The 24,846-nt window shown below is 39.3% G+C and overlaps 1 protein-coding gene across 5 annotated transcripts in view; it reads left to right on the forward strand.

Moving 5' to 3' along the window:
• Positions 1-16,210, forward strand: part of dym (dymeclin) — a 44,498-nt gene extending 28,288 nt beyond the window's left edge. For 4 of the 5 annotated variants that reach the window (XM_023961044.2, XM_023961045.2, XM_078956387.1 and 1 more), the window contains exons 15-17: positions 3,286-3,468; positions 4,766-4,879; positions 15,094-16,210. In XM_023961044.2, coding sequence (XP_023816812.1) covers positions 3,286-3,468; positions 4,766-4,879; positions 15,094-15,243 — 447 coding nt within the window. In that variant the 3' untranslated portion in view covers positions 15,244-16,210. Of the gene's footprint in view, positions 1-3,285; positions 3,469-4,765; positions 4,880-6,397; positions 6,604-15,093 lie in introns of those variants that run through there. The other variant, XM_078956389.1, reaches the window with a different exon arrangement.
• The last annotated feature ends 8,636 nt before the right edge of the window (positions 16,211-24,846 follow it).

Raw genomic sequence — 24,846 nt, forward strand, 5'->3', positions numbered from 1 at the left:
TGCATCTGTGCTGCAAGTCTAATTCACGCCTGTGCACAACAGAATACTCTTATGTACAATTACTTTAATGCCCCTGGCTAAGAACTCGCTGTGTTCTTGCGCATATTTAAAAAGAAAAAGACCACACAACAAGCAAAGATGTTTTTAGGATAAGGAATACTTTACAAAAGCACAGATTTTTGAAGGTGGAATATAAAATGCTACCACATGCAGTTTTGTTACAGAGGCTTAGCCCAAATCAGAGGTGGACTTGCGGCTTTGTAATGGCTGTCTTGCCACGTTTCTGTTCTGAAAAAGACGGGGTTGAAAATCAGGTCGTTGTCAGATTAATGATGTTTAGCACAAACATTATTCAGGAATAAAACAAACATTTGACATATCGAATACTAACAGCAATGTTGTTTTAATGCTAAAATATTTTTGGATCAGTGCTTAGCTGGGATTAAAATATTTAGTTTATATTTGTTGAAGATTTTCTATAAGAATTATACTATTAAAAGAGGAGTACATGTGCTGCACTGTATTCATTTATTTATTTAGTTTTCTTTAAGTCCTGATATGTATTGTAGATGCAAAACAGAGGAAGCTGCTGATGATTGCAGTCTACGGAAAAGAATGAATGAGGTTTAAGACCCACTCCGATAAAAATAGTGGTGTTTTTTTTACATGTTCTTTTGGCATTTTCTGATGATGAAGGACAGTTGGGAAGAAGATTTTGAGTATTTGCGGATTTTTTTATTTATTTAAATCGTTGTCAACCAGTAGCACATGAAAAAGTGCTGTTTGAAGAAAAAAATGGGATGTAGAAATCACGCTGATTGTGCCAAAAGCTCCCTGCTCTGCTCCTTTCTGATGCATCCACTTGCAGACAAATTGATCCATGTACGTCTTTGTTTTCCTTCGTCTGACCTGGAACCTGGATCAGAACTGTACGGCTGAGTGGCTTTGCTCACCATTTTTATTTCACTTAATTTGTTAGATTGAGGAGTGAGGGGCTGTAAGCTAACCGGAGGGGTGGAGTGAATTTTGAATGAAGTTCCAGCGCTCTGCGGAAACTATGTCCTATAAAACAACCGTTTTGTTTTTATCTTGACCAAAAACAGCATAATCATAACTGAGAGATCACTGGCATTCATTCATTCATTCATCTTCTTTACCGTTTATTCCCTTTCGGGGTCACGGGGTTGCCGGAGCCTATCCCGGCCACTTGGGCGTAGGCAAGGGATGCCCTGGACTGGTCGCCAGTCTGTCGCAGGGTAGAATATCCTCAATCACACATCCATTCACTCTCACACTCACACCTATGGACAATTTAGAGTTGCCAATCAACCTATGAAGCATGTTTTTGGACGGTGGGAGGAAGCCGGAGATCCCGGAGAAAACCCACGCATGCATGGGGAGAACATGCAAACTCCACACAGAAAGGTCCCCTGTTGATGTGTTTTTCAGGTCCCCCAGCCGGGACTTGAACCGGGGGCCTTCTTGCTGTGAGGCAAGAGCGCTAACCACTGCGCCACCGTGCAGCCAGAGATCACTGGCAACACTATGGAAATCAATCAAATGCTGAGTGGGACTTTAAAGTTTTTATACTGCTCATTCGGATTTTCTCCATTTCATTATTTCTTTATAACTTTAATGCACTCTTCATTTATGGGTGCTTGTTATCAGTTAGATTCTTGGTTTTTAGATTTAAAGTAGTAGTTTGTATGTCTATGCTTACAGACATTTGCAATGTTTGATTTACCTGAGCTGAGTCCTCATTAAGATGGACAGACATCAACTAAGCAACAAAGCATTTAAAAGTATTTTTTAGGGCAGTCTGCTACATTTAGATTTAACTCTTTAATCTTTTATTCCTTTTACCTTTCTATTCACTCAGAGAGGGAATGCTTTCCCCCAAGGCTAAAGTCTGTATTGTAGCTTTACCTTTAGGTTGACTCACTGTCACACACTACTTTGTAAATATGATTTTCTTTTATGTTGAAACCACAATAAGAGTCGTTCATTTTTGACATGCAGATTCATGATCAGTTCTGAAAGTGGCCTCATTAAAATGGAGTTTAGTCAACCTTTATACCCATATTATCAAATGTCTTTTGCATTCAGATGAGCTTCGTTAAATGTTCTGTTTTGATTTCTTAGTCAGGGTCTTTGATTCTTTGATTCAGCATTAGCGCACTAACCTTAAGGCCCTTTTGGTAACACACAATCGATACTCACTGATTGAATGTGCGGCAATATTTTGCTATATCGTGGGGCTCATAGCTTTTTTTTTTTTTTTTACTAATAAAAGCCTCAACAATAATCTGTCTTCCGCATTTAATTTGTATTTGTGATCTGTTTTGTGTTTTTTTCTGTTTTTTTTTTTTTGCTTGACGTGAGGTTTCTATCTGAAAAACTACTAAATGATAACTTTTTCTTTGCCTACAAAAAAATCAATCTTCTTTATGTTGAGCTGTATTTACTATTTTACCACTGTCTGGTTTCATCTTTTTACAGATTTTTCTTTTTCCCACACTGTTTGTTTTTTTCTTTCTTTGCGTGCCACCATGAAACCCACCAAGCAGGAACTTATCTTTCCCCACTGGCGTCTGTCTGGCCTCTAGACTCTTTGTTATGAACACAGTAACTAAAGGACAAGATTAAATCATTTATCTGGAAGCTCGAGATCACATTTTAGAGCAGAAAATGTATTTTTGTTGATTTTTTTGTATATAAATTGTAGATTTTAATAATTAAAGAAGTTTTCTTTTACATCCAACTCCCTGTTGGATCACTTTTAATCCTTTTGTGTTTCATTTTTACAATCAGAGTAGTTCCGTTAGACTAATTATTTAAAGCATATAGAGGATTTTCTGATTTAAGTGGATCTTAAAATTATTATTTTTGGACTTCCTATAAGATGTGGCTCCAAAAATAGTTTGTTTACTCACAAAGGATATTTAATGTGAATTTGTATTTGGCAAAAAATTTATAAACTATAAAAAGTTGTTTTTACAATAAAACTCCGCAAAAGCAAAACAGATTCTGTAGTCAACCTGTCATGAAATACTGTGGAATATCTTAGTCATATAGCTCATAAAATTGTCTTTCTATGTGCAGCGAAAACCTTTGCTGACAGTCATCCTTATTCTGCTTCACTCTTCTGTCGCTGCCATTTTTTAATCTCTGTGTTTTCCTTCCTGCTGATCTAATCTACCAGGAGACAATCATTTAAAGGCAACATAACAAGTGAAACAAGTGTAGTGGGAAACCAATTAACCTTTACATCTCTCTTCTCCCCAGGCACAGGATCTGAGTGTGATTGAGGAGGTGATCCGCATGATGCTGGAAATCATTAACTCTTGTCTGTGCAACTCTCTGCACCACAACCCCAACCTGGTGTACGCCCTGCTCTACAAGAGGGAGCTCTTTGAGCAGTTCAGGATGCACCCGTCCTTCCAGGACATCATGCAGAACCTCGACACGGTCAGTCACTCTGAATATTAAGAGCAGAGGGAGGCCTGCACCTTTGACGCACTCGGGGTATTGGCTGCTCGGCTGAAATTATTACAAGAATCGATGTTGTAAAGATTTTCCTTCAGTGTCCTCCAGTCATATCTGGGAACAGATGGAAGCTGAATTCTAAGGCATGGTGGGCCCTTTGAAACAAAGTGGTATCAATGAATCAATCAGCTCCTTGAGTCACGAGGCCATGTCTCGAAGTAATGTTGTGTGTTGGGTGGGGGGAGATGGGATGGGATGGAATGGGGGTTGCCGCGTGCATGGCCATCCATAAGTATGAGGGAGGCAAGCTCACTAGAAATCTTCAATTATTGCAGCCTCCCCTAGGCTTTTTTCCAAAGCATTAAATAATTCTAAAGAAAATCTGTTGAAGAGGGAGATTTGGTACATGCGTTAATGGAAAAAAATGTACATTTTATAGTTGCTGTATGACCATACCGAGCATGTGCAGGGTTAAAGATTCTAAGCCCACATTTGTTTCATAAAAAAAAAGGAAAAAAATTGATTGTAGATTTATTTAGAAGCTTTATCTTGTTTTTAATTGGATGAAATTAATTATTCTGAAGAGTTTTCAGGTATATTTAAAAATGTATAAATATTTTATTTAAATTTGCTTAAGAAAAACTGAATTCACACCTTATCTTTTAATCTTTCAACATTTTTTTAAGTCCCTCCTAAATGCTTAATTAATCCTCACTATTCAAGGCAAAAGTCTATTAAAATTTTGTTACTTGATAATATGACTGATTAGTCTAATATTAATCTTTCTGATTTTAGGAACATCTGCTTTAAACCAATGGCCTGTAAATATGTTTATTTCCTGAGAAAAGTATACTTTTCTGTAGTTTTTTTATTTGTTGCATTGCTTTTCTCTCTTATTTTTAAATACCGGTAAGCTACGCGAAATATTGCTGAACCCATATTTACATGAAATAAATAACTGGTATTGATCATGTCATGTAAAGGCCTTCACTAACATTAGATGTATACCATTAATGGCATCATCAGTCTGTTTAAGCACCAGGATTCTGTCATTCAAACACGAAATGCTGTTCAAATGCAAAGATTGAATGTATTTATATGTCACATGGGCAAGATTGGTGATTATAGCAAGTAAAGTACATTAAATAGGATTTGAAATAGACATAACTCATCAACCTAGTATAGTATATGTTTTTCTGGACAATTTTTGTTGAAAAAAGCACTTTTTCTTTGTCAGTCTATCAGTCTGTGTGAGAGTTCCCTGTGGATTGGCTTTCAGGTCATTGGCTTCTTCAGTCAGCGTCTGGAGCAGGCTGGAAGTGACCTGTCGGTGGAGAGAGTTCAGGAGGTCATCATGAAAGGAGTTCAGGCCCTGCCTAAAGACAGACTAAAGGTAACGTGGAATCAGTGAAAGTGTGAGAGTACAGACACTCTAAAAAGTCTATAAGGAAGAACAACTTGATTCATTGTATAGGACAGCGGTCTGCAACCTGAGGCTCCGGAGCCACATGTGGCTCTTTCACCCCCTCCATAGTGGCTCTCTGGATAAAGAAAAATAAGGTTTTTCTTTTGAAAAAGTAATTGTAAAGTAATAAAGTAAAAAAAAAACTCAAACTTATCTAACTCATTCACAAATAGTTGATGAACAGTACGTGTCACTTCACCAGGCTCCTGACTGCAGTAGCCATAATACTCCAACAATCCATCATGAAGTGCTACTTCGTAGTTTAAAAAAGGTCAACTAAAACATTTTGACAAATGTTTGAGCACCGTTTACCACTAAAACAATCATTTGGAAAAAGTAACTAAGCTCAGCCACATTTCATACTTAAGAAGCATCAGTCCTAAGGTGGACTTTCAAGAATTTTAAGGATGCCTTATGGCTGAAAAAAATATGCTAAAGGGTCACTGAATTAGCTCTGATTTTGTTTTGGCAGAAGTGCACCACAAATGGTAAAATAAACTGTCTTTTGTGTTTTTTTTAAGTTACTGCTGAAATCACACTAAAAAACTATTTCTTCTTTTTTTTTTTAAAGACCATTTTCTTTACATGTTAGTGTTTGATTTATGCCAAAAAACTAGCCCATTTTTATGTATTATAATAGTAACAATGACATAAATGTATTATTTTTAAGGGTGAAGTTGGACTAAGTGGTTCCTTCTAGGTTGTGGTCATTAAGAAATCAACCCGAATGGCTCTTTAAGGGGTTGACGGTTGCAGAACCCTTGTATAGGATAACACACCGTATCTTGTCAAAGATAGTAAAGCATATTAGAAAGTTGCATGATCCTTGAAGATAAGAAAGTCCGTTGACATGGACAGGTAAAAAGGAGAAGGACGGAGTGGAGCTTGGGACAGAAGGCCAAGGCTTAACTTTCATTAGCATTAATGCTTATCACCGTTTCATCTCTGCCGGCCCGCTACATGCGAACATGTAATGTCATTTCAAGGAGATCGGACGCTTTGGGGCGGGCTGTCTTGCACACATGAACTCCAGTAGGGGGTGGGTGTAGATATAAATCTGCCATCATGCCTTGTTACCCAACCCTCCTTAACCCCTCCCCTCCCAGTGCTCCCCCATTCATCACCGATATAATACGTCTCTACGTTTGGCCCCTCACCAGCAAAGAAGCTCTTAATTGCATGTTTCATCATGTGTTTCATGTTCTGTACTTGACGGCTGGCTGCAAGGCATTTGTCTAGCAGGCCAATGTGAAGGAGGAATTGTACAAGGCCACGAGTCTCTTTTTGGATCACTTTGAAGCCCTAATGTTGGCTGGCCATAAAGCCATAGAATTACACATGAAGTCATATGGATAACCTTGCTTTGTCCTTCAACAGGAGTGTTGCTTTAAAACGCATATAGCCCATAGGTGCATATGATGCATGAGTGTGTGTGTATCTTTTCAGTCTTTGTACATTCGTCAGTGGCCAAGGTTTAGACATCTGAAGAGCGAGGCTGCATCTGCAAGTGTTGTTGCGCCGCGCAGCAAGTCTCCAACCATCTGAGTGCTTTCCAGTTCCACTGGGTGAAGAATAGCGGGGCAATGTCTCCTCCGGGAGAATCTTCACCATCTGATGGTTCCATCATTCAAATAAACAGCTGTCTGTCCTCTTCTTGCTCCTCTTCATCTTATGAGCTCATCCTGCTACTCAGCCCCTCAATCTGAAAATCCATATTTGAGATGAATGTTTGGTGGAATTATCGATGAACTGGGAATTGCTCAGAAAAGTGCAGATTGGTGTTCAAGGAGAGGACTGGTCGGACGAAGAAGTAAAGATGATCCGTTTTGAAAAACAGACTTGGATTCGCCATTTCAGCAGGGAGTTCTTGCTCTTGTGCAGTAATTGACACATCTGAGTAGCCTAGGTGCTGGTATTGTTTTGTTAGCATTTCTCAAGCCAAACAGTGTGCAGCAGAGCTCTCCTGTTTGTTTTTTGCAGAAATGTTTCAAAAAATGTAAAAAAAAAAAAAGAAAACAAAAAGCTCGACTGTTTTACAGTTGGATTTATGTAAGGAGTAAAATTTGTTTTTTCTTAGTCAGAATCAAAGAAAATCTTCCTTTAAAACTGAATGATTGATATCTGAAATCAAATCAAATCAACCTTTATTTATAAAGCACTTTTACAACAACACATGTCACTCAAAGTGCTGTGCATAAAAACAATAAAATTTAAAAAATTCAAGCTCTGTGCTTGAATTTTAGAGAGGGATCCATTTCTACGACAAACCTCCCTTTTTAATTACAATCTCCAGTGTGTAAAAACATGCAGATTTGATGGACTGATGATGCAGTTAACTGCATGAGTAATGAAATTATCCAGGACTTCTGATTGCTGCCATTTAGGACCAATTTGATCATTTGTATGTTTGATTAGTCACAACAGTACAGCTTCAGCTCCCAATGGGATGTCATTTCTGCTTCTCTGAAACACCCAGAGGCAACATGGATGGATCTGTGTGTTGCTTAAATGACAAAGAATAAGAGTTGGACACATTGTTTGTTTCACATCAGTAATTACTCGAATATTATCACTCATATATCTCTGAAAAGCTCTTAGGTGTTAATATTATTATTTTCATAAACAAACATTTTTTTCTCTCTCTTTTTTTCCTATAAAAGTTCCAAATATCTGATGTTAATTGGTCAACGGTAACATCAGTTTCCTCGTGTATCACCAGGATCACAGCAGTGGCATTCAAACAGAAGACGGAAACTTGAAGCACAACAATAGCTTGATAGATTGGTAGAGGGACAGCAGCGCAGCTCCAACGGCCATGTGTCTGACAGCAGTGTTTTTAGGCCACGGATCGACCAATCAATGTCATTCAGCACATTTAACCGCATTGTATAGGAAGAGCTGCTGTTCTCTACATTCATGGGTCCTATTTAATTGTTTGAAACTATGGAGCTCAAGTGGATTTGACTCCGAAAGGACCACAGTAGCCTCTGAGTGCAGCTCACTGGAAGGGCACTGACCTGTCAAGCAATTACCCTAATTAGTCAACATGAGACTCATCATAATGTGGATTGCATGCGAGCATTGAAAGGACGAGGGCTCAGCTGATGAAGTGACCCTTTAGCCCACAGAAATGCCAAGCTGCTGTATTTTTCAAGAAGGCAGCATACTCGTATCGGACTTTCTCATGCGCGAGTATGCTGCCTTCTTGAAAGATGGTGTGGTTTATCAGCAATATTATTGCAGGCTGTGACTGTTTTTCTTCATAGACCAACTCTGATCATCTTTTCAGCTATTTTTAAAAAGTTCCTAGTGATCTTTTTATTATAATTATTGTGTTATTTAGTTAAAATCAAAGAAACTGGGTGGGTTTTTTTTGGACATAGTTCCTGCAGAGCAGCAATAGTTCATTAGAAATTAGCCTCTGAGTTGGGGGTCGACCAACACGTCCCCCTCTTCCCCTACCTGTTGCTAAGAGCTTTAAAAATGGAGCGTATTTTCTAGTTGACATTTTCAAACTGCTCCTGATTCACAAAGATTTGAATAAGGAAATTCTTAGAAATGCAATTTTGATCTAAATTTTCTTAAAACATGTTCTCCATCATGAGAAAATGAAAAACACCAAAGACACTGTTTTTTTAAACTAAAATACAAAAAAAGTCATAATTTTTAATTATTTAGTAAAGTCGATGTGTAAATATTTTGATAAAGCATTTGAAAAGTGCTCATATTCTGTCAAAGCTCTTTTCATAGCAAAATCACTTCTACTAGAGAAAATGTCATTTTCCCCCAACATCTTTTTGCAACTGTTTATATTTTTTTCCTTTATTTCTAAACTCTGCCAATTAAATATTCTTTTTAGATCTTTGATTTATTTAAGATTTTTTCTGCAACTCAAATTCAGCAGAGCTCTAATAGTCTAAAAGCTGAACGGGTTCAAGCCTACAGCAGACAGGAGAACATATAAACCACATCTTCTCTATCTTCATCATCAGTGTAAGATCACTGCAGTGGAGCTGCAAGCTTTGGGGCTCTGATAAGCAAAACGTAAGGCACGGCTGAACACATGTGTTTTTTTTCAGACTCTTTATCTGTATGGGAGACAGAAACTGCTAGTTTAAGTTAATCTTATCCCAGGCATGTTACTTTAAAGGAATGTTTGCACTCTTTCTGAACTCTGAAATTTTTTCTTCAATTCAAAGCCCATCACATTTGTAATTATTTAAAGAGGACAAATAGCTCTCACTCTTAAAACATTTTTCTTTTCAGCTGAAAAGTTATGAACCTGTCAAATTCAGGAGGAAACTGCAAAAAAAACGTTTTTCTTAAAAAATATTATAGTAATAATTATAAGTTCATATTTTAAATTTTAACAAAGCTATAAAGTATTTTTTCCTGTGTAATTATTTGTAAACTACCTTCAAAAGAATTATTTAAACTGTAGAACTTCGTTTTTATTTTCCCTTATAATAATTACCTTTTAAAGACAGTGCCTACTATCTCATTTATTGTGTATTTAATTCAATTAATTAATAATAAAAATAAAATAAAAACATACTTTTCAGCCCTGGTGAATAACTGGTTTATAAATAGAAAAATGTTTAGAGGAAAAGAAATGTATCATAAAAACTGTTCTGCTGAGGCTTTTTTTTTTTGTTGGAAGTGAAATGAACTTTTAGGACACAATCACAGTCGAGTCCTAAAAACATTGAAACAAGTGAAAAGATGAGCATGTTAGGTCCCCAGCTGACAGAAATCATCTGAAGATGGGAAATATCCCAGGATTGACCCCTGTCACCCAACAGTGTCTTTGTGATTCTTTCTCTTTGCTTGTGTGTTGTTTTAGGGTGTGCAGTGCTGTGTGACTGTCAGAGGTAATGCCTGTGGAATGTATTATTATCCCATCCAGCTGAAATCTGCTTTATTGAGCAGAGATAGCCCATAGACTCTCTGGCTCTTCATGGAAGGGCAGAGGTGACGGGTTATAAGGGGATTTTTCGGGGGACCAGCTGTTGTTTAGTACCTGTGTCTTTACAGGTCTGACCTATACTACTTTTGATACACATTGACTTGTCAAGATATCAATAGTTAAAAACTATTTTTGGAGAAATGTAAAAACCTAAAAAAATAAGTTTAAATATATATATATATATATATATTGTATACAAGTGATATCTTGTTATATTTTCATAGTATGTGTTAATAATATGATCTAAGGGTCAAATCTGCTAATCTATTCTCTCTTAAAACATTGTTTAGCCCATTTTGAAGCTCTGATGTCTGACAACAGTAGCTTAGGAGCCGCATTGAGCGTGGATCTACATACGAGTTTTTATCTCGTAAATTTACGACTTAAAATCTTGTAGATTTAGGGGGAAAAAATTCATAGATTAACGAGGAAATACCACCAAAGTTTTCCTTTTATCAGAGCCTAGCTTCAAGATGAAAAATGTGGAGCCTTTTGTGAAGCTTTATTTATGGATAGGTATAAAAAAAAACAAGATTCAGAGCTTTTTGGTGACTCAAAATCAGATTATTTTCAGTGGAGCCGGCTATCCGGGGTTCAGTGTCAGTAAAGCGGAGTTTCATATGTAAAATAAGGAGTTCAGAGACACGTTTGAGTGTAGAGTACCGCTGCAGCCTTTATTTTCCTTTTCATTCACACACCCTGAAGTTCATTTGTCTCATTACGTCATGAACCTGTCATCCGAACACCAATGCGGAAGTAAACAGTGTTACAGACGCCCCCTCCTGCAGATGAAATGTCCCGTTTCAACATAAAGCAATACGGAGGAATGAAAATAGTCTGTTATATTAGCATTAGAAAGTGGAAAATGCCAAAAAGTGCTCCTCCTCAGACGGAAGCATCACACAAACGTAGAGATCTTGTCTTTGGTGGAGGAAGAAAGGATTGAAGTGGACAGGTGCAGGGACACCGACAGCTTCATCGGGCTGCTGAGGTCCTGCAAAAAACCACCCATCAATAAATAAAACATTGATAAATCATAAATCAAACAAATGAGCTCCCAAAAATTTGGAACGCTATCAATAAACATTCAGCTTACCTGTTCAATTGAGTTTAGTCGGTCTGCTGCGCGGCGTTCACTTGCTGCTCTGTTGCTCACTTCCACTTTATCTCGTAAAATTACGAGTCTTTTTCTTGTAAATCTACGATTTAAAATCTCGTAATTTTATTTTTATTTAATTTTTTGGTGGCCCTGACACTCATTCGTAAAAATTGAATAACTTTTCCTTCTTTTTTTTTCTTCACAAGGCCGTTGTTACAGTTTTGTCTCACTGCACCTCTTTGAACACAGAAACAGTCAAAATATGCAGTCAATTTAAAGTCAACCAAGACTGTTAGACCAACCATAAGAGACTTGGACTCAACCTGTAAAAGCATCACCCCAAATGTGTCCCATTAGAAATAGAGGAGAAGACAAACTTTCCGAACCAGCTTTTATAAATGTATATGCACCAGTATTTTCACTTTACAGTTCAAACTCTGGGCAATCATGTCTGTGTGTGTACGCACTTGTTATTAAGCTACAAACCTGTAATATTAATAAGAAATCTACTGGCTGAATTTCTTAAAAAGGCAGTAGTTTACCTTGTTTATGCAAGAATAAAAGGCTGAAAACCAGTTAATCCCACTCTGATACATTGAGTAGAAGAGTAAATATTGCAGAGACCACTTCAGAATGACTGCAGGAAATTGGAAAAGTGAACATAAACAACATTTCCTGAAAGCATTTGGTTAGATTTTCTCTGTGGTACTTTTTGGACAGAGGTCAGCTGTTACTGTTGCAAACTGTGTGTTTACAAACAGTACTGCATTTTAAACAGGATTATTTAGACTAAGAGCTTTATCAAAGACCAGTATGTTGATGGTAGTATTTTTGAAATATAGCCTTTCAGTGCTCGTGTGCCTGTTTGCAAATGTGTTTTCGTGTTCCAAGTTCATATTTGCTCCCTTCCCACATTCTTCTCTGTCTGGACGAGCTTTGACAGCCCAGCAGTGTGCAGAGGAGGAAAAGGGAACACAGAGTCCTGAGTGGAGATATGAGGCCAGCCAGTCAGTCTGTGTTCAGGGGCGAGGGCCGACTCGCCTGGACCCATAACTAACTGATATGAGCCCAGGCCAAGTGGTCCCAGACAGCACAGGCTGAGAAAAAAACAGCGGAGGGGGAGGGAAAGCAAAGCCAGCAGGGAGTCACAGCAGATCTGTACAAAAAGGAAGCCTCAGTGTAGAAAAAAGGAATTTGATTTATGGGATATCAGAGATGCTTCATTCCCTGCCTGGAAGGGATGTTTTTCACTGGAAGACGTGTCTGTATCCAAGATTTTTTTTCTAAGGAAAAAAAAAAAATCCTCTGGTGGTTTTGTCCACTTCATAAGAGGAAAAATGTTGAAACATTTTTTCTTTTCTTGTCAAAGTACTTTTATTTGGTGAAATGTGAGTAATTTATTAATTTTTTTATTAGAAAAACCTTTAGCTTTGAAGTAATTCGCTTAAAAAAAAGTTGTTGGTACGTCTTAAAGTCCCACTTCGAACATCTTCTGATCTATTTTAAAATATATAAATGATCATGTACTCTGTGCATTGACAATATAGGATTCTTTTTCTGAAAATTCTCCCCAGTGGTCTATATGCAATAATGCCATTTGAAGCCTAAATCAACCTGTCGTTTTCTAGGACATAGTTTCTGCAGAGCGGCAAGAGTTCATTAGAAACTCGCCTCTGAGTTGTGGGCGGAACTGTTAGCATGAAGCAACCCCACCCCTCTTCCCCTCTCTTTTGCTGAGAGCTCGGAGCAGGGACTTGCCCAGGCTATTTCCTTCATCCCCAAAAAATTATTTTTCAAATGGTATTTTTCCATCTGCTCCGTATTCACAACAATTTGAATAAAGAAATACTCTGAAATGCAATTTTAAGCTGAATTGTCTTTATATATGTCCTCCATCATCAGAAAAATGCCACAAGAACATGTTAAAAACACAATTATCATCAGAATGGAACTTGTTAAAAACTCGTGATTTTTCTGCAATTGGTTTATTTTTGTCATTGTTCTTGTAACATTTTGCTAGCTTTTCCTCGTCTGATTTTTTTTTTTTTATTGTTTAGTGTTTTTTGTAAAGGGTAGGGTCATTTCAGGGCTTTGAATCACTGCCTCCCTAGAGCCATGCTGTCAGAGTGAACTTTGCCAGGAAATGAGTACAGAGGAAGTCAGAACTGTGTTAGTGAACTTTAGACATAGTTGTTGGCGGATTCAATGTGCATAACAGCAGCTTTCATGTTTCCTACTATGTGCAGACTTGACTAAGTCAACTTGCCCTAGCCTCTGTGCGATATGAACTGTACAAGTGTCTTTTAGTCTTCATCCAAAACATTTGTAGAGATTTTCCTCTTAGACATTTAACAATAATTCTAAAAAAAAGAAAACTAGTTTTAGAAGAATTTCACGCTTTTATTTTTGTGGAATTTGTTGAAAAATGGTTATTTGGATTTAAAAATTGGAGAAGTGAAAATGAGAAAGCTTCCTGCAAAAAGATAAATGTTGACCAAATGTGTGTTGAATTTTCTGATCTTTTATTTTTTCCGTTCTGTCTGCCAGCTAAATGGTAAAATGACACTAAAGTGGAGTTTAGTTTTTTGTAAGAGGCTGTGTAGTCACAGAATGTTATCACAATTCTTTATTTTTAAATCCTTTGACGTTTCAGCCATTGTCTAGATAACCATCTAAGTTATTTGAATAATTAGGTCAACTTTAAAAGGCTTTGATTCATCAGGTTTTTTAAAAAAAACCTGCTGTTTCATATAATTATATTTTTCATAAAGTTCCTCTACTAACTAACTCCTGCTTTGATATGCTGACATTGATCAACTAAAGAACATAAGTACGAGTTGAACAACTGTGTCGTATGAACATTTGATTAGCCAGTCTGCTATGAGACAAGTCACCTACACACAAATACCAGGCAGATAATACAGCTCCTGCATTGTGTCTCCACTTCACAATGGCATCGGTGTGTTGTCTAGCCTCGGTAGCTGGGCATATGTCCTGTGACCCCGAAGTCCCTCTGTCTGTGTCATTATGATACCGATAGTGCTGCTGTGAATAGAGGCAGTCAGGACTCAATAGGGAGCGTCGCATAAAGGCCACCGCCGCCGTCTTTCACCACAGACTGATTACTGAGCTGCGTATGTGCACATGTGTAGACAGGAGGATATAATGAGTTACCCTTCTATTATTGATGCCCCTCTTCCGCTGCCTCCCTGCTGTTACAGTAGGTGGGCTGGCAGATGCTCCGTTTGGCCCGATTGATGTGCTTGTTTGCCTTCAGCACATTTGAGGGGAAAAAAAATGTATTCTATTAATTTTTATCAGACGATCTTAGTATCTTTCAATCTGCAGACTGTTGAATTGAGTCCAAACATTTCCGGGGCTCTTCCTTTTTCTTGCATGGGTCAGTGGATAGACAAGCCAACCTCAGCTATCTGTGTTAGAAATCCATGAGAAAATCTGAGGCATTAGGCTGAAACACAACAGGTGTAGCTGTAAATATCCCATTCAAACTGGTTAGGTGAGCTTGTAAAGGAAATAGGACACATTCTTAACCAACCGCTGTAAACAAGTAGAGCTTGATTACAATCATGTGATGTATTGCTTTTTATGGAATATGTAAGGTGTTATGTTTTGGCTGCATAAACGCTGCCATCTTGACAGATTCTAACAATAGTTTCAAAGAGCAAATGTCAGAGCAAAAAAGCCTGGCAGCTGTCAGAACACTGCCAGTATGGGTTTTGTAGAGCTGAAGTCACCTGGAGTTGCACACCATTATTTATGTGCCACTTTTGGGGTCAGATATGAAATAAAATGAAATATAGAAGGAAATATTTTTGATCAATTGCCATAAATATAAAATCCACCTATAGAGGCCAGCATGTTATAACCATTCTGTGTTTAGTAAATGGAGACTTTCATATAACATGTGGTGAACTTTCTTTTGCTTTTTAAATGCGCTTCAATCTGGAAGTCAAATTACTGATCGATACAATGTGAGAATAACATCACCCATTACCCATATAAATAGTTGTCACTTGTTTTGATCATTTTCTTTTTTTTTTTTTCTTGTGTAAGCAGAAATTTCCCGAACTCAAGTTTAAGTACGTGGAAGAAGACCAGCCGGAGGACTTCTTCGTCCCTTATGTCTGGTCCCTCGTCTTCAACTCTGGCGTCGGCCTGTACTGGATCCCGACTGGCATCGAACTGTTCAGCATGGACTCCGGCTGAAAAACTTCATCCTGGTTTCCATTCAGAACCGGGAAATTACGGATATGTGTGTAGTGGAGGGGGGCTTTCTTTTTTTTTTTTTGGCGTGTGTGGGTGAGCATTTCCTTTTGAAAGTGCCTCGACCTTGTACTGGACAGTGTTCCTTTTTATGGAGCACAACCTCTTTCCCCCCATGTATCAGAATAAATCCTCTGCTTCCACACTGTGAAGTTTCATCCGTACAGATTAGCAGTTCCCCCATTTGCTTCCTTTCAATCCTGTAGTAATGCGAGGTTTACCACAAACTTTTGCCATTGGGATGGGTTCAGCACACCGACGGCGGTGAGAAATAAAGATATTTCTCCCTACGATTATAAAAATAAAGGTCAAAATTAATTAATTCATATACTCACTGCTGCAGCTGTATGCAACTTAGATATATGGAGTGTAAAATATTTTTTGAGATTAAGGTCAAAGCAGGGCACCAAAGGAAAGCTGTTTGTAAAAATGAAATAGGCAGGAGTTTCACTATAACTCTTTATATTAGGCCCATTTTTAACACATTTAAAACACAATAACAATTTCTGAATAAAATTAGCCGCCTGAATCATACGGATTTATTTCCTTTAATGTGCTTTTTTACTTTTTATTTTGACTGCAGCTAATCTTTGTTGTTAGCATTCGGAATGGAAGCTAGGGCGAGACTTTAAACTGGGACTGAAAGAAAATCCGACTTTGTGTGTGTAATTACAGCTGCCACATTCATTTGTCATTTTATTTGCATGTTAAACTAGAGACTTAAGTTATTTATTTTCATGTTTATTTTGTATCTATTCATATATGGTGGGAGTGTTAAAACAATTGCTTACGGATTATGAACCAGTATCATTTCCAGATGGGAAACTTTTTATTATTTTTTAATAAACATGTCATTTTGGGGTAAAGTTTTCTTTGGAAATAGAAGTTTAAATAAAAGTATAAAACCAAATTATTGTCAGTTTCAAATGTTTGATATAACTTTATGTGTTGCATAAGTATCTTGAATTTTGTCTTAGAAGTATGTGGGGATATCTTTTATTGTTCTGTACAGGGGGGTTGCACTTTATGCAATAACTAATTAAATTTAAAAAGTAAAATAAGTAAAGCAATAAAGTAGTTTTTATTGAAGAGTGAAAAGATCAATTATCTTAACAGGAATTAATTAAACGGGTTAGCTTTTCGGACAACCATACCCCTCCAAATGCCCCTACCATTAGAGGAGTTCAAAGTTGACTGAGGCACAGCCATGTTAGGCGCACCTCCAGATTCTGTGCTAAATGAAAATGTATGTTCCAAAAACTGCTAAGAGTTTATAATCTAAGCCATGAAATAAACATGCTGGTAAGTGATTAGTTTGCTGAAAAGACTCCTGAAAACCTGTTTATTACACTTCTACTGCAGTTGTAAGAAACATGTTTTTGTGAGACGAGCAGCAGGGCTTAGCATGTTAATCACATCTATTAAAAAATCAGACAAATCCCCTCTGCCAACACCAAACCGTTTAATCTGTCTTTGACTCTTGATTGGTGAAAAACACATTTGGAGTTTAAGAAACGAGACATGTCAAGATTTCAAAATTTAACAGATAGAAGACTCATCGCTGTGTGCAAAAACCACGGTCTTGCAAGTTCTGTTCATGCTGGTCACCACCCTGATCTCGCATTACTTGGGGTGTCATTCCTATTATGAGTCAGTATTTCTCGCAGCATGGTTCTGTTGGCCACTCTGAAGCTACGGTCACACCGCCCTCTGCAAGTCTATAGTAAACTTGTGTAAATTTTGGGCTTCTGCGTTTAAAACTCATGTTCATGCGTCACTACGCAAGTTCCTTCCACTGTTTTGGGGCTTTATGTACAAAACAGGCTTTCATTAAATCCATGTTGCCAGTTAAACCAGGTCAAACTTTGACCAATCAGGGAATCTGATTTGGTAGTGATTTATGTATGACGTCCCCATTAGCACACAGAGGTGCCATTCGTTTGAAAATTGATCATAGAGGAGAAATTAATAATTCTAGTTTGTGCCTGGCTGGAATTGTAAAATACCAACTCTTTCATATGTCGGAATTGAACTGTGAAAGAAAAAACCTGGAGTGAGATTCACACACACTACTGGCGTTTCAACATTTCGCACCAAGCCTCTTCCAATTGTAGGTGGCGGACTTGCGCTAGAAAACAGTAGAAGAAGGACAAGTAGCCCCTCCCTCTTTGTCAAGTGTGAAAAAAGTAGGCTAAATGCGAGTTCAAGAACCTGCGTTTAGCGCGGTCTTGAACATGCGTCACACGCCCAATGTTTCTTTGCACAGACGTCCCATCTAATTCCACAAATGTTCAATGGGGTTGAGTTCTGGACTGCTTGAGGGTTATACAATCTTTTCCACTCCTAAATTCATGAGGTAGTGTCTGACAAACCACTCTATGGGGTGAGTATTGTCCTCTGGGAGGATGGCATTTAGTTTCAGACAGAGGTATTGCAATATGTTGCAGAATCTCACTTCTCTATTTCTGCACTCTGATTGTCTGCATGCTCCGGATTGGTCAGAGACCACGTAGCTGTAGAAACCAACCTACTCTTGTTCATTGTTGATGAATTGATGAAACCATCTTCTTTGGAGTCCCCTTTTTTGGTCTGTCTCTGAAATCACCACCATCATATGAAACTTTGTCTATAGTTTGGAGAAAGTACTGTGACCATACCATAATTGGGTTTTTATCAAACCCAGGGTCAAGTAGCCCAATAGTTTGGGTTCCATCTACGACCTGCTTGGCTGCTTTGTCCCAGCTTTGCAGCTCTGCCCTGCAACTCTGGAACTCCCTTCCCTTTGATCTTCGAAATATGGACTTACTTTCTCAGTTCTCCAAACATTTTAAAACTTACCTTTTTCATCATGCATTCAGAACATGACTTTTAAACTGCTGTTTTTTGTTGGTGTTATTGTTGTGTTTTTATGATTTTATTTAACTTATGCACTGTGAGGCGACCTTGAGTAATAAGAAAGGCGCCAAATAAATCAAATTTGTTATTATAACTTTCTAATAAACTCTCTGTAATGGTTTACCAAGAGGATGTCCTTATAGGCCCATACATTATCTCTGAATAGGGTATTCCCAGCCTAGATTTAAGAAAAAGTTAAACACTTTGTCTGTGAATTTACCCAGGTGACCTCTTAAAGTTGAGTCATGGCATCTAGACTATTGTTTCACCACCCATTCAAGTAATTTTAGACTGAGAAGCCACTTGGATGTGTGGTGAAACATTTCAAGGAGAAGTATTTTAAGTATGCCATGACTCAACTTCAAGTTAACATTTTGTAAGAAAACACAGAAATTTACACAACTGACTCAGTCGGGGTGTCTAGTGCTCGTTTCTGTCTCATTATTCACCCACAGAACCAATTTCTGTGATCAACTCAACTTCTGGGATACTTCTACTCTCAGATTTTTAGGGAAGTGTCCATTTCATGAGTTGACCAAACCATTCTGGCAGATTTGTCTAACTAAAGACAAATATACACCGAACAGATGATGAAATAGAAAAACAAGGCCTGAAGTATGGGATGAGTTTGGTCCAGCCACCTCCACAAAAAGCTAGAAAAATGGAAGATTTTACAGCGACAAAGTAAGTTTTATTTCTGAGTCCAACTGCCTGCCATTAAAGCATAACAATAAACACATTTAAGCTCAAATTACACGTTAGGTTAAGAAATGAACCCAAGTTCACTGAAACATTCATTTGGTATTTCACAATGGCACACGCCCCTATGCGTGGTCCCCAAAGGTCTAGCACCTCTTCTGCAGACAGCTCATAGGGGCATGTGAGATAGTGAGATAATGAGATGCGGAATGAATGTTACAGGAGAATTGATATTTTTTTAAATAAAAATCCCCCAACTCCCCCTGTTACGGTGTAAAGCATTGAATTTTAAAAAAGTTCTTTGCATCATGATATATATATATGTGTGTGTGTGTGTGTATATATATATATATATATATATATATATTAGAAGAAAATGCCCCTCTCACCCTCCACGGGTGGTTGGTTTCTCCTCCAAGCTCGGGTCCTCTACCAGAGGCCTGGGAGTTTATATAAATATAAACCAACTGGGAAGCTCAGGATCCAGGGTTCAATTCCCAGGGGGGATTGAACAATTAATGGCAAGCAATAGTAATGGGGTTACCATATCAATGGTGAGCAATTAACATCACCCAGTGAGGGTCCTTGGGCAAAACCCTTAACGCTACTGCCTACCTCATAATATCAGAGACAATGTACCACATGTCATGCCGGCTCAGACGTCGCCCAGCCAAACAAGGTCTGCGTCAGGTGCTGGAGGACCAGAGCATCCTGATTGAAAGTGGGCTACTGGAACAAGACGGAAATGGAATAGATGTGAGAACATGGTTCTGTTAGAATGCTACTACTCAAGCAATCCCACCCAGAGGGGTTACATACAGAGAATGTGGAATGAATGGACGCTTCGAAACCCACAATCAAGGCTGGTAGCTCAATGTTCTAATATCCACAAACGGCAACTCCTATCACAACTTGAGATTGCAGCGGTACAATACAATTGCAATACCACCAATACCAATAGTGCAGGCTATACCACACTCCCACCCTGAGCATGGGTACACAGCCCCAACAACCACAGATACACTGAGCGAGGCAGCAACTGACCTGAAAGACAAGATCATGTCTAGAATGAACACAAGGCAACCCCGACACCAGCTACAACGGTTAAGTGATGTACCGCCTGTAAGTCTCCTGGAAGCTGTGAATGAAGCATTGAGGGCAATTCCTACCACAACAATCACAGAAACCAATGAACTGGTTTACACCTCAGCAACAGTGATCCTTGAGATGCTTGGCTATAAGATCGATCATGGAAAACAATACCCACCATGGAAGCAACGGGTAGAGGCCAAAATCGAGACAACTCGGAGGGATGTGAGTAAGCTAGTAAGTAAGCTAGCTGAGTAAGTAGAAGCTTAAAGAGGTTCAATGAGGAAGCAAATACCTAAGAGATACAGCCAGATGTCCATACCTGAACCACTGGAATCTGCCAAACAAAGGCTCCTAGCCTTGAGCAGCCGCCTAAAGAGGTACACAAGAGGCAATGAATTCAGACGGATAAACAGGCTGTTCGCAACTCAGCCTGCAACAGTGGCAGGGTCAAAACAGCCGATCAGACCAACCAAAGCTATAAACTGAACAGTACTGGAAAAGTATATGGGAGAAAGAGACAGCACATAACAGCAATGCCCAGTGGCTGGTCTCTCTAAGAAAAGGACATAGCAACCTCCCTGAAAAAAATCCAGTAACCATCACAGTAGCAGACCTCCAAGAAAGAGTCTCAGGTATGAAAAAACTGGACAGCACCGGGCCCTGACATGATACATGCCTGCTTGCTAAAGAAGCTCACTGTACTCCACAAGCGCCTGGCAGCACAAATGACCCAGCTGCTAAGAACTGGGACTCACTCCAAATGGCTAGAAGGTTAGCCATTCTGGATCCTGATCCAGAAGGATCCTTCAAAGGGTGCAGTCCCATCCAACTACCGGCCAATAACCTGTCTCTCCACAACATGGAAGGTCATGTCTGGCATCATTGCAACCAAGATAATTAGGCACATGGATCAGTACATGAGTAACACACAGAAGGGCATTGGTAGAGACTCCAGAGGAGCCAAACACCAACTCCTAGTTGACATAACAGTCGCTCAAGACTGCAGGTCACGACACTCCAACCTCTGCACAGCCTGGATTGATTACGAGAAAGCCTATGAGTCAATGCCACACACGTGGATCACTGAATGCTTGGAGCTGTATAACATCAACAGGACTCTAAGAGCCTTCATAGGAAATTCGATGAAGCTGTGGAAAACCACCCTTGAAGCCAACGACAAGCCACTTGCACAAGTGTCCATCAAATGTGGGATATACCAAGGTGATGCTCTGTCCCCACTGCTGTTCTGCATAGGTCTGAACCCCCCTCAACCAAAAAATCAACCAGACTGGCTATGGATACCGACTCAGAAATGGGGCTTCCATCAGTCACCTCCTCTACATGGATGACATCAAGAGCGAGCGAGAGATTGACTCCCTGATCCACACCACCAGGATCTACAGTACTGACATTGGGATGTCATTCGGGCTTGAGAAATGTAGCCGGAAGTGGCTGATATCAAGAAGTCCTACCAATGGCTAGAAAGGGCTGGCCTACAGGACAGCACTGAAGCATTCATCCTGGCAGCTCAGGGACAAGCCCTAAGCACCAGAGCGATAGAGGCTCAGATCTACCACAGCAGACAAGACCCAAGGTGTAGGCTGTGTAAAGAGGTGCCTGAAACAATCCAGCACATAACTGCAGGGTGTAAGATGGTGGCAGGGAAAGCATACATGGAGCGCCACAATCAAGTGGCTGGAATAATATCCAGGAACATGTATGAACTGGAAACCCAAGGTCAAAATGGGAAACCCCTCTGAAGGTGGTAGATAATGAGAGGGCAAAGATCCTGTGGGAATTCCAGATCCAGCCAGATAGGATGGTAATGGCAAACCAACTAGACATTGTAGTGGTGGATAAAGAACAGAGAAAAGCCGTTGTGGTGGATGTGGCAGTGCCAAGCGAAGAGAACATCAGGAAGAAGGAACATGAGAAACTGTAGAAATACCAGGGACTCAGAGAAGAACTGGAGAAAGCTTGGAAAGTAAGGGTGACAGTGGTGCCTGTGGTAATTGGAGCACTTGGGGCAGTAACCCCCAGGCTGAATGAGTGGCTACAACAGATACCTGGAAAGACCTCAGACCTCTCAGTCCAGAAAAGCGCAGTGCTAGGAACAGCTAATATACTGCACTGGACCCTCAACCTCCCAGGCCTCTGGTAGAGGACCCGAGCTTGTGTGAGAAACCATCCAAGGAAGGGTGAGAGGGGCGTTTTTTTGTTTGTTATAAAAGTACATTGTTTGGAGGTAAACAACACTTTTTAAGATGGGAGTCAATTAAATCACACTTTTTTAAAACCACTCTCCAATGGTCATTTGAGGAACTGAAACATTTGATTCTTCCAGGTTTGCTTCAAAGTTGAAAACAGAATTTGGGGACTGAAACTGAACAGGAAAATAAAACCCCAGAGAAAATGTGCTTGCCTGGCAGGACATCTAGCTATCATATATTGATAAGACCTCTTACCCCCTTAGCTATAACCCATTGACCAATCAGAAAGTCATTTCACCAGAGTTAAGGTGAGCCTTTACACTTGCCAAACAAAGCAGAGAAAATTAACTCAAGTGGGCACCAAACACTCTTTTGGGAAAATAGTCTTAAATGTGTTCATTTTATTTGCTGTAGATTCTTAGTAGATATAAGTCAGGCATGTCCAAAGTCCGGTCAGTGGGCTGAATGCGGCCTACATGCAAATTCTACCGGGCCGCAGGCTCCTGTTATAAAATCAATAATATGCAGCCCCCAGTACAGTGTGTACAAATTCTTGATTGTGATTTGATGAATTATGTTATAAGCTGTGAACCTGAGGCAACAACCTGTGACTTCTTGACCTTCAGAGCCTTAAAGGCCAAACAAGAAGAACAGATTTTTTTAATCCTGTGATTGAAACCACGGTGGTTTGTACTTCTAATTTAGATAACTATTTGTGTTATTTTCCTGTTCACATGCTTTAAATTTAGAAATTTAAAGTGAGTATTTATAAAAATAAATTATATGTAACATGTCACATGAATCCAGATTTAAGATTGTTGTTTTTTTTAAGACAGACATTTTTTAAATTTTATTTGGTCTTCAAATTTGAAATTCCCAATGATTGGAATAGAAATGTATTTAAATGTAGATGTGAAGAATGAAAATTATCCCATTGGAGGTAGAGATGTTAATCATTGCAGGTTACCTCAGGTTTACTAATCTGTCTGGTAGTTGGACAATTCCGGCCTGATCTGTGTGTTGTGGCAAAAATGCAAAGTGTGTGGCTAAAGAGGCATCAGAAACAGAGGCGCTTTAAACCAGCAAAGTTGACAACACAATGGCACCCACTGTACCACTGAATCTCTCACTTCCCAAGAGAATTCAATGCTTGATGGCCCTGAATGCAACGATTTTCATGCTTGAGATTGTCATACTCACAAGGACAATATGATGGATGCAATTTGATGTAAAGAATGGCTCATTTTCAGCGGGAGGTCAGCCGTAGCTTGCAGTTACTTCACAGGCGCGGGGGTGGGGGGGCTTTCTCTCTGAGCCCTGGCTCCCACCTGCCCCCCACCTGCCCCAGCTCTATTATCACAGTGCCAGATGGCTGAATGGAGGTTTGCACAAAGTGACATGGCTCTCCTTGTTCCTTTACAGTGTGGGGTCACCTTACCACCAGCTCCCATTTCATATGGCAAATAGACGATGGATGGAGCAAGGCATTTTGGGATGGATTATTCTATTTCCTTTATTCTTTTTGTCCCATATCTTTTGTATCTTGTGTTGACTACTAGAGCAGTTTTACTCCAGTGCCAGGGGTCATGCCCAGATTAGTTACAGAGTAATCGAAAAAAGTGGAGCATTCACAGAAAGGAATGCAGAAGTTCTCCTTGCCCTGTATGACCTACACCTCCTTTTTATGACTGATTACCATGGTAACCGTGGACAGGATCAGCTGTTCCTTTTAGGATTGAGGTCAAAGAAAGAGTCGGGTTCACTCACACCACAACAAGGAGATTTAGATCTAAAAAGGGAAGCAAATGCATAAAACTGAACCCAAATTCTGTTCTGAAAATGAACAACAAGAGAGTCTCAGCAGGGCAGACTGTTAACGAAAGAATATCCTCAAAGAGATGAAAAGTTGGATAGACATGATCTTGATGTCTGCAACAAACCAGATAACTTATCTTTTAGCGGCAAAAGACAGACTGGAAGCCGCTTTAAACCAAAACAAAAACAACTGTTTTGTTTTCAGAAAAAGGAAGCTTTAGCGCAAATTCAATAAAGATCTACCTCATCTTCAGGTGCACTGAGTTTGCTGATTCATCACGCCACTCGTCACTCATCAATTGGTCTTCACTCTGAGCCAACAGCTACAGTGCTCACTTTCTTCTCAGTCAATCGCAAACAAATTCCTGCTTTTAAAATTTAGGGTTAAGGTCAGAAGTTTGTTTATCTGCAAGTTTGTTTACCTCCGCCCTGATCTCCTCCTGGTTCTTTGATTTGGCGCAGTCTGGCCTTAACCACCATCAGCATCTGGGCTACGGGGTCTGGTCATTTGGTCCGAGGTCATCACAAGCATGCAAGATGTTTGCAGGGCCAAGCCGCCAAAGACTGCTAAGTCTTCACGCTTCATTATTAAATCTTTCTATCACACTTTCAAGATCTCTCCTTATTGAAATCCCAATCGCTTGAAACCCTTGAATATTACTTGTAAACTATTTGCTGCTGCTCCTCGCTTTTCAGCTCTTAAGGTTAGGAGTGGAAAAACTAATCGGTAAACACACATGGCTTCCACTAAACCTCCAGAACTTTTTTTCTGTTTTTGCTTTTGTTTTGCACTGGCTCTGTACATTCTGGAAGCATTTCCCTCCCTTCCAACCCA

Source organism: Oryzias latipes, chromosome 12 (genome assembly GCF_053564925.1).
Source record: "Oryzias latipes strain Hd-rR chromosome 12, Olatipes_Hd-rR_3.1".
NCBI classification, from domain to species: Eukaryota; Metazoa; Chordata; class Actinopteri; order Beloniformes; family Adrianichthyidae; genus Oryzias; species Oryzias latipes.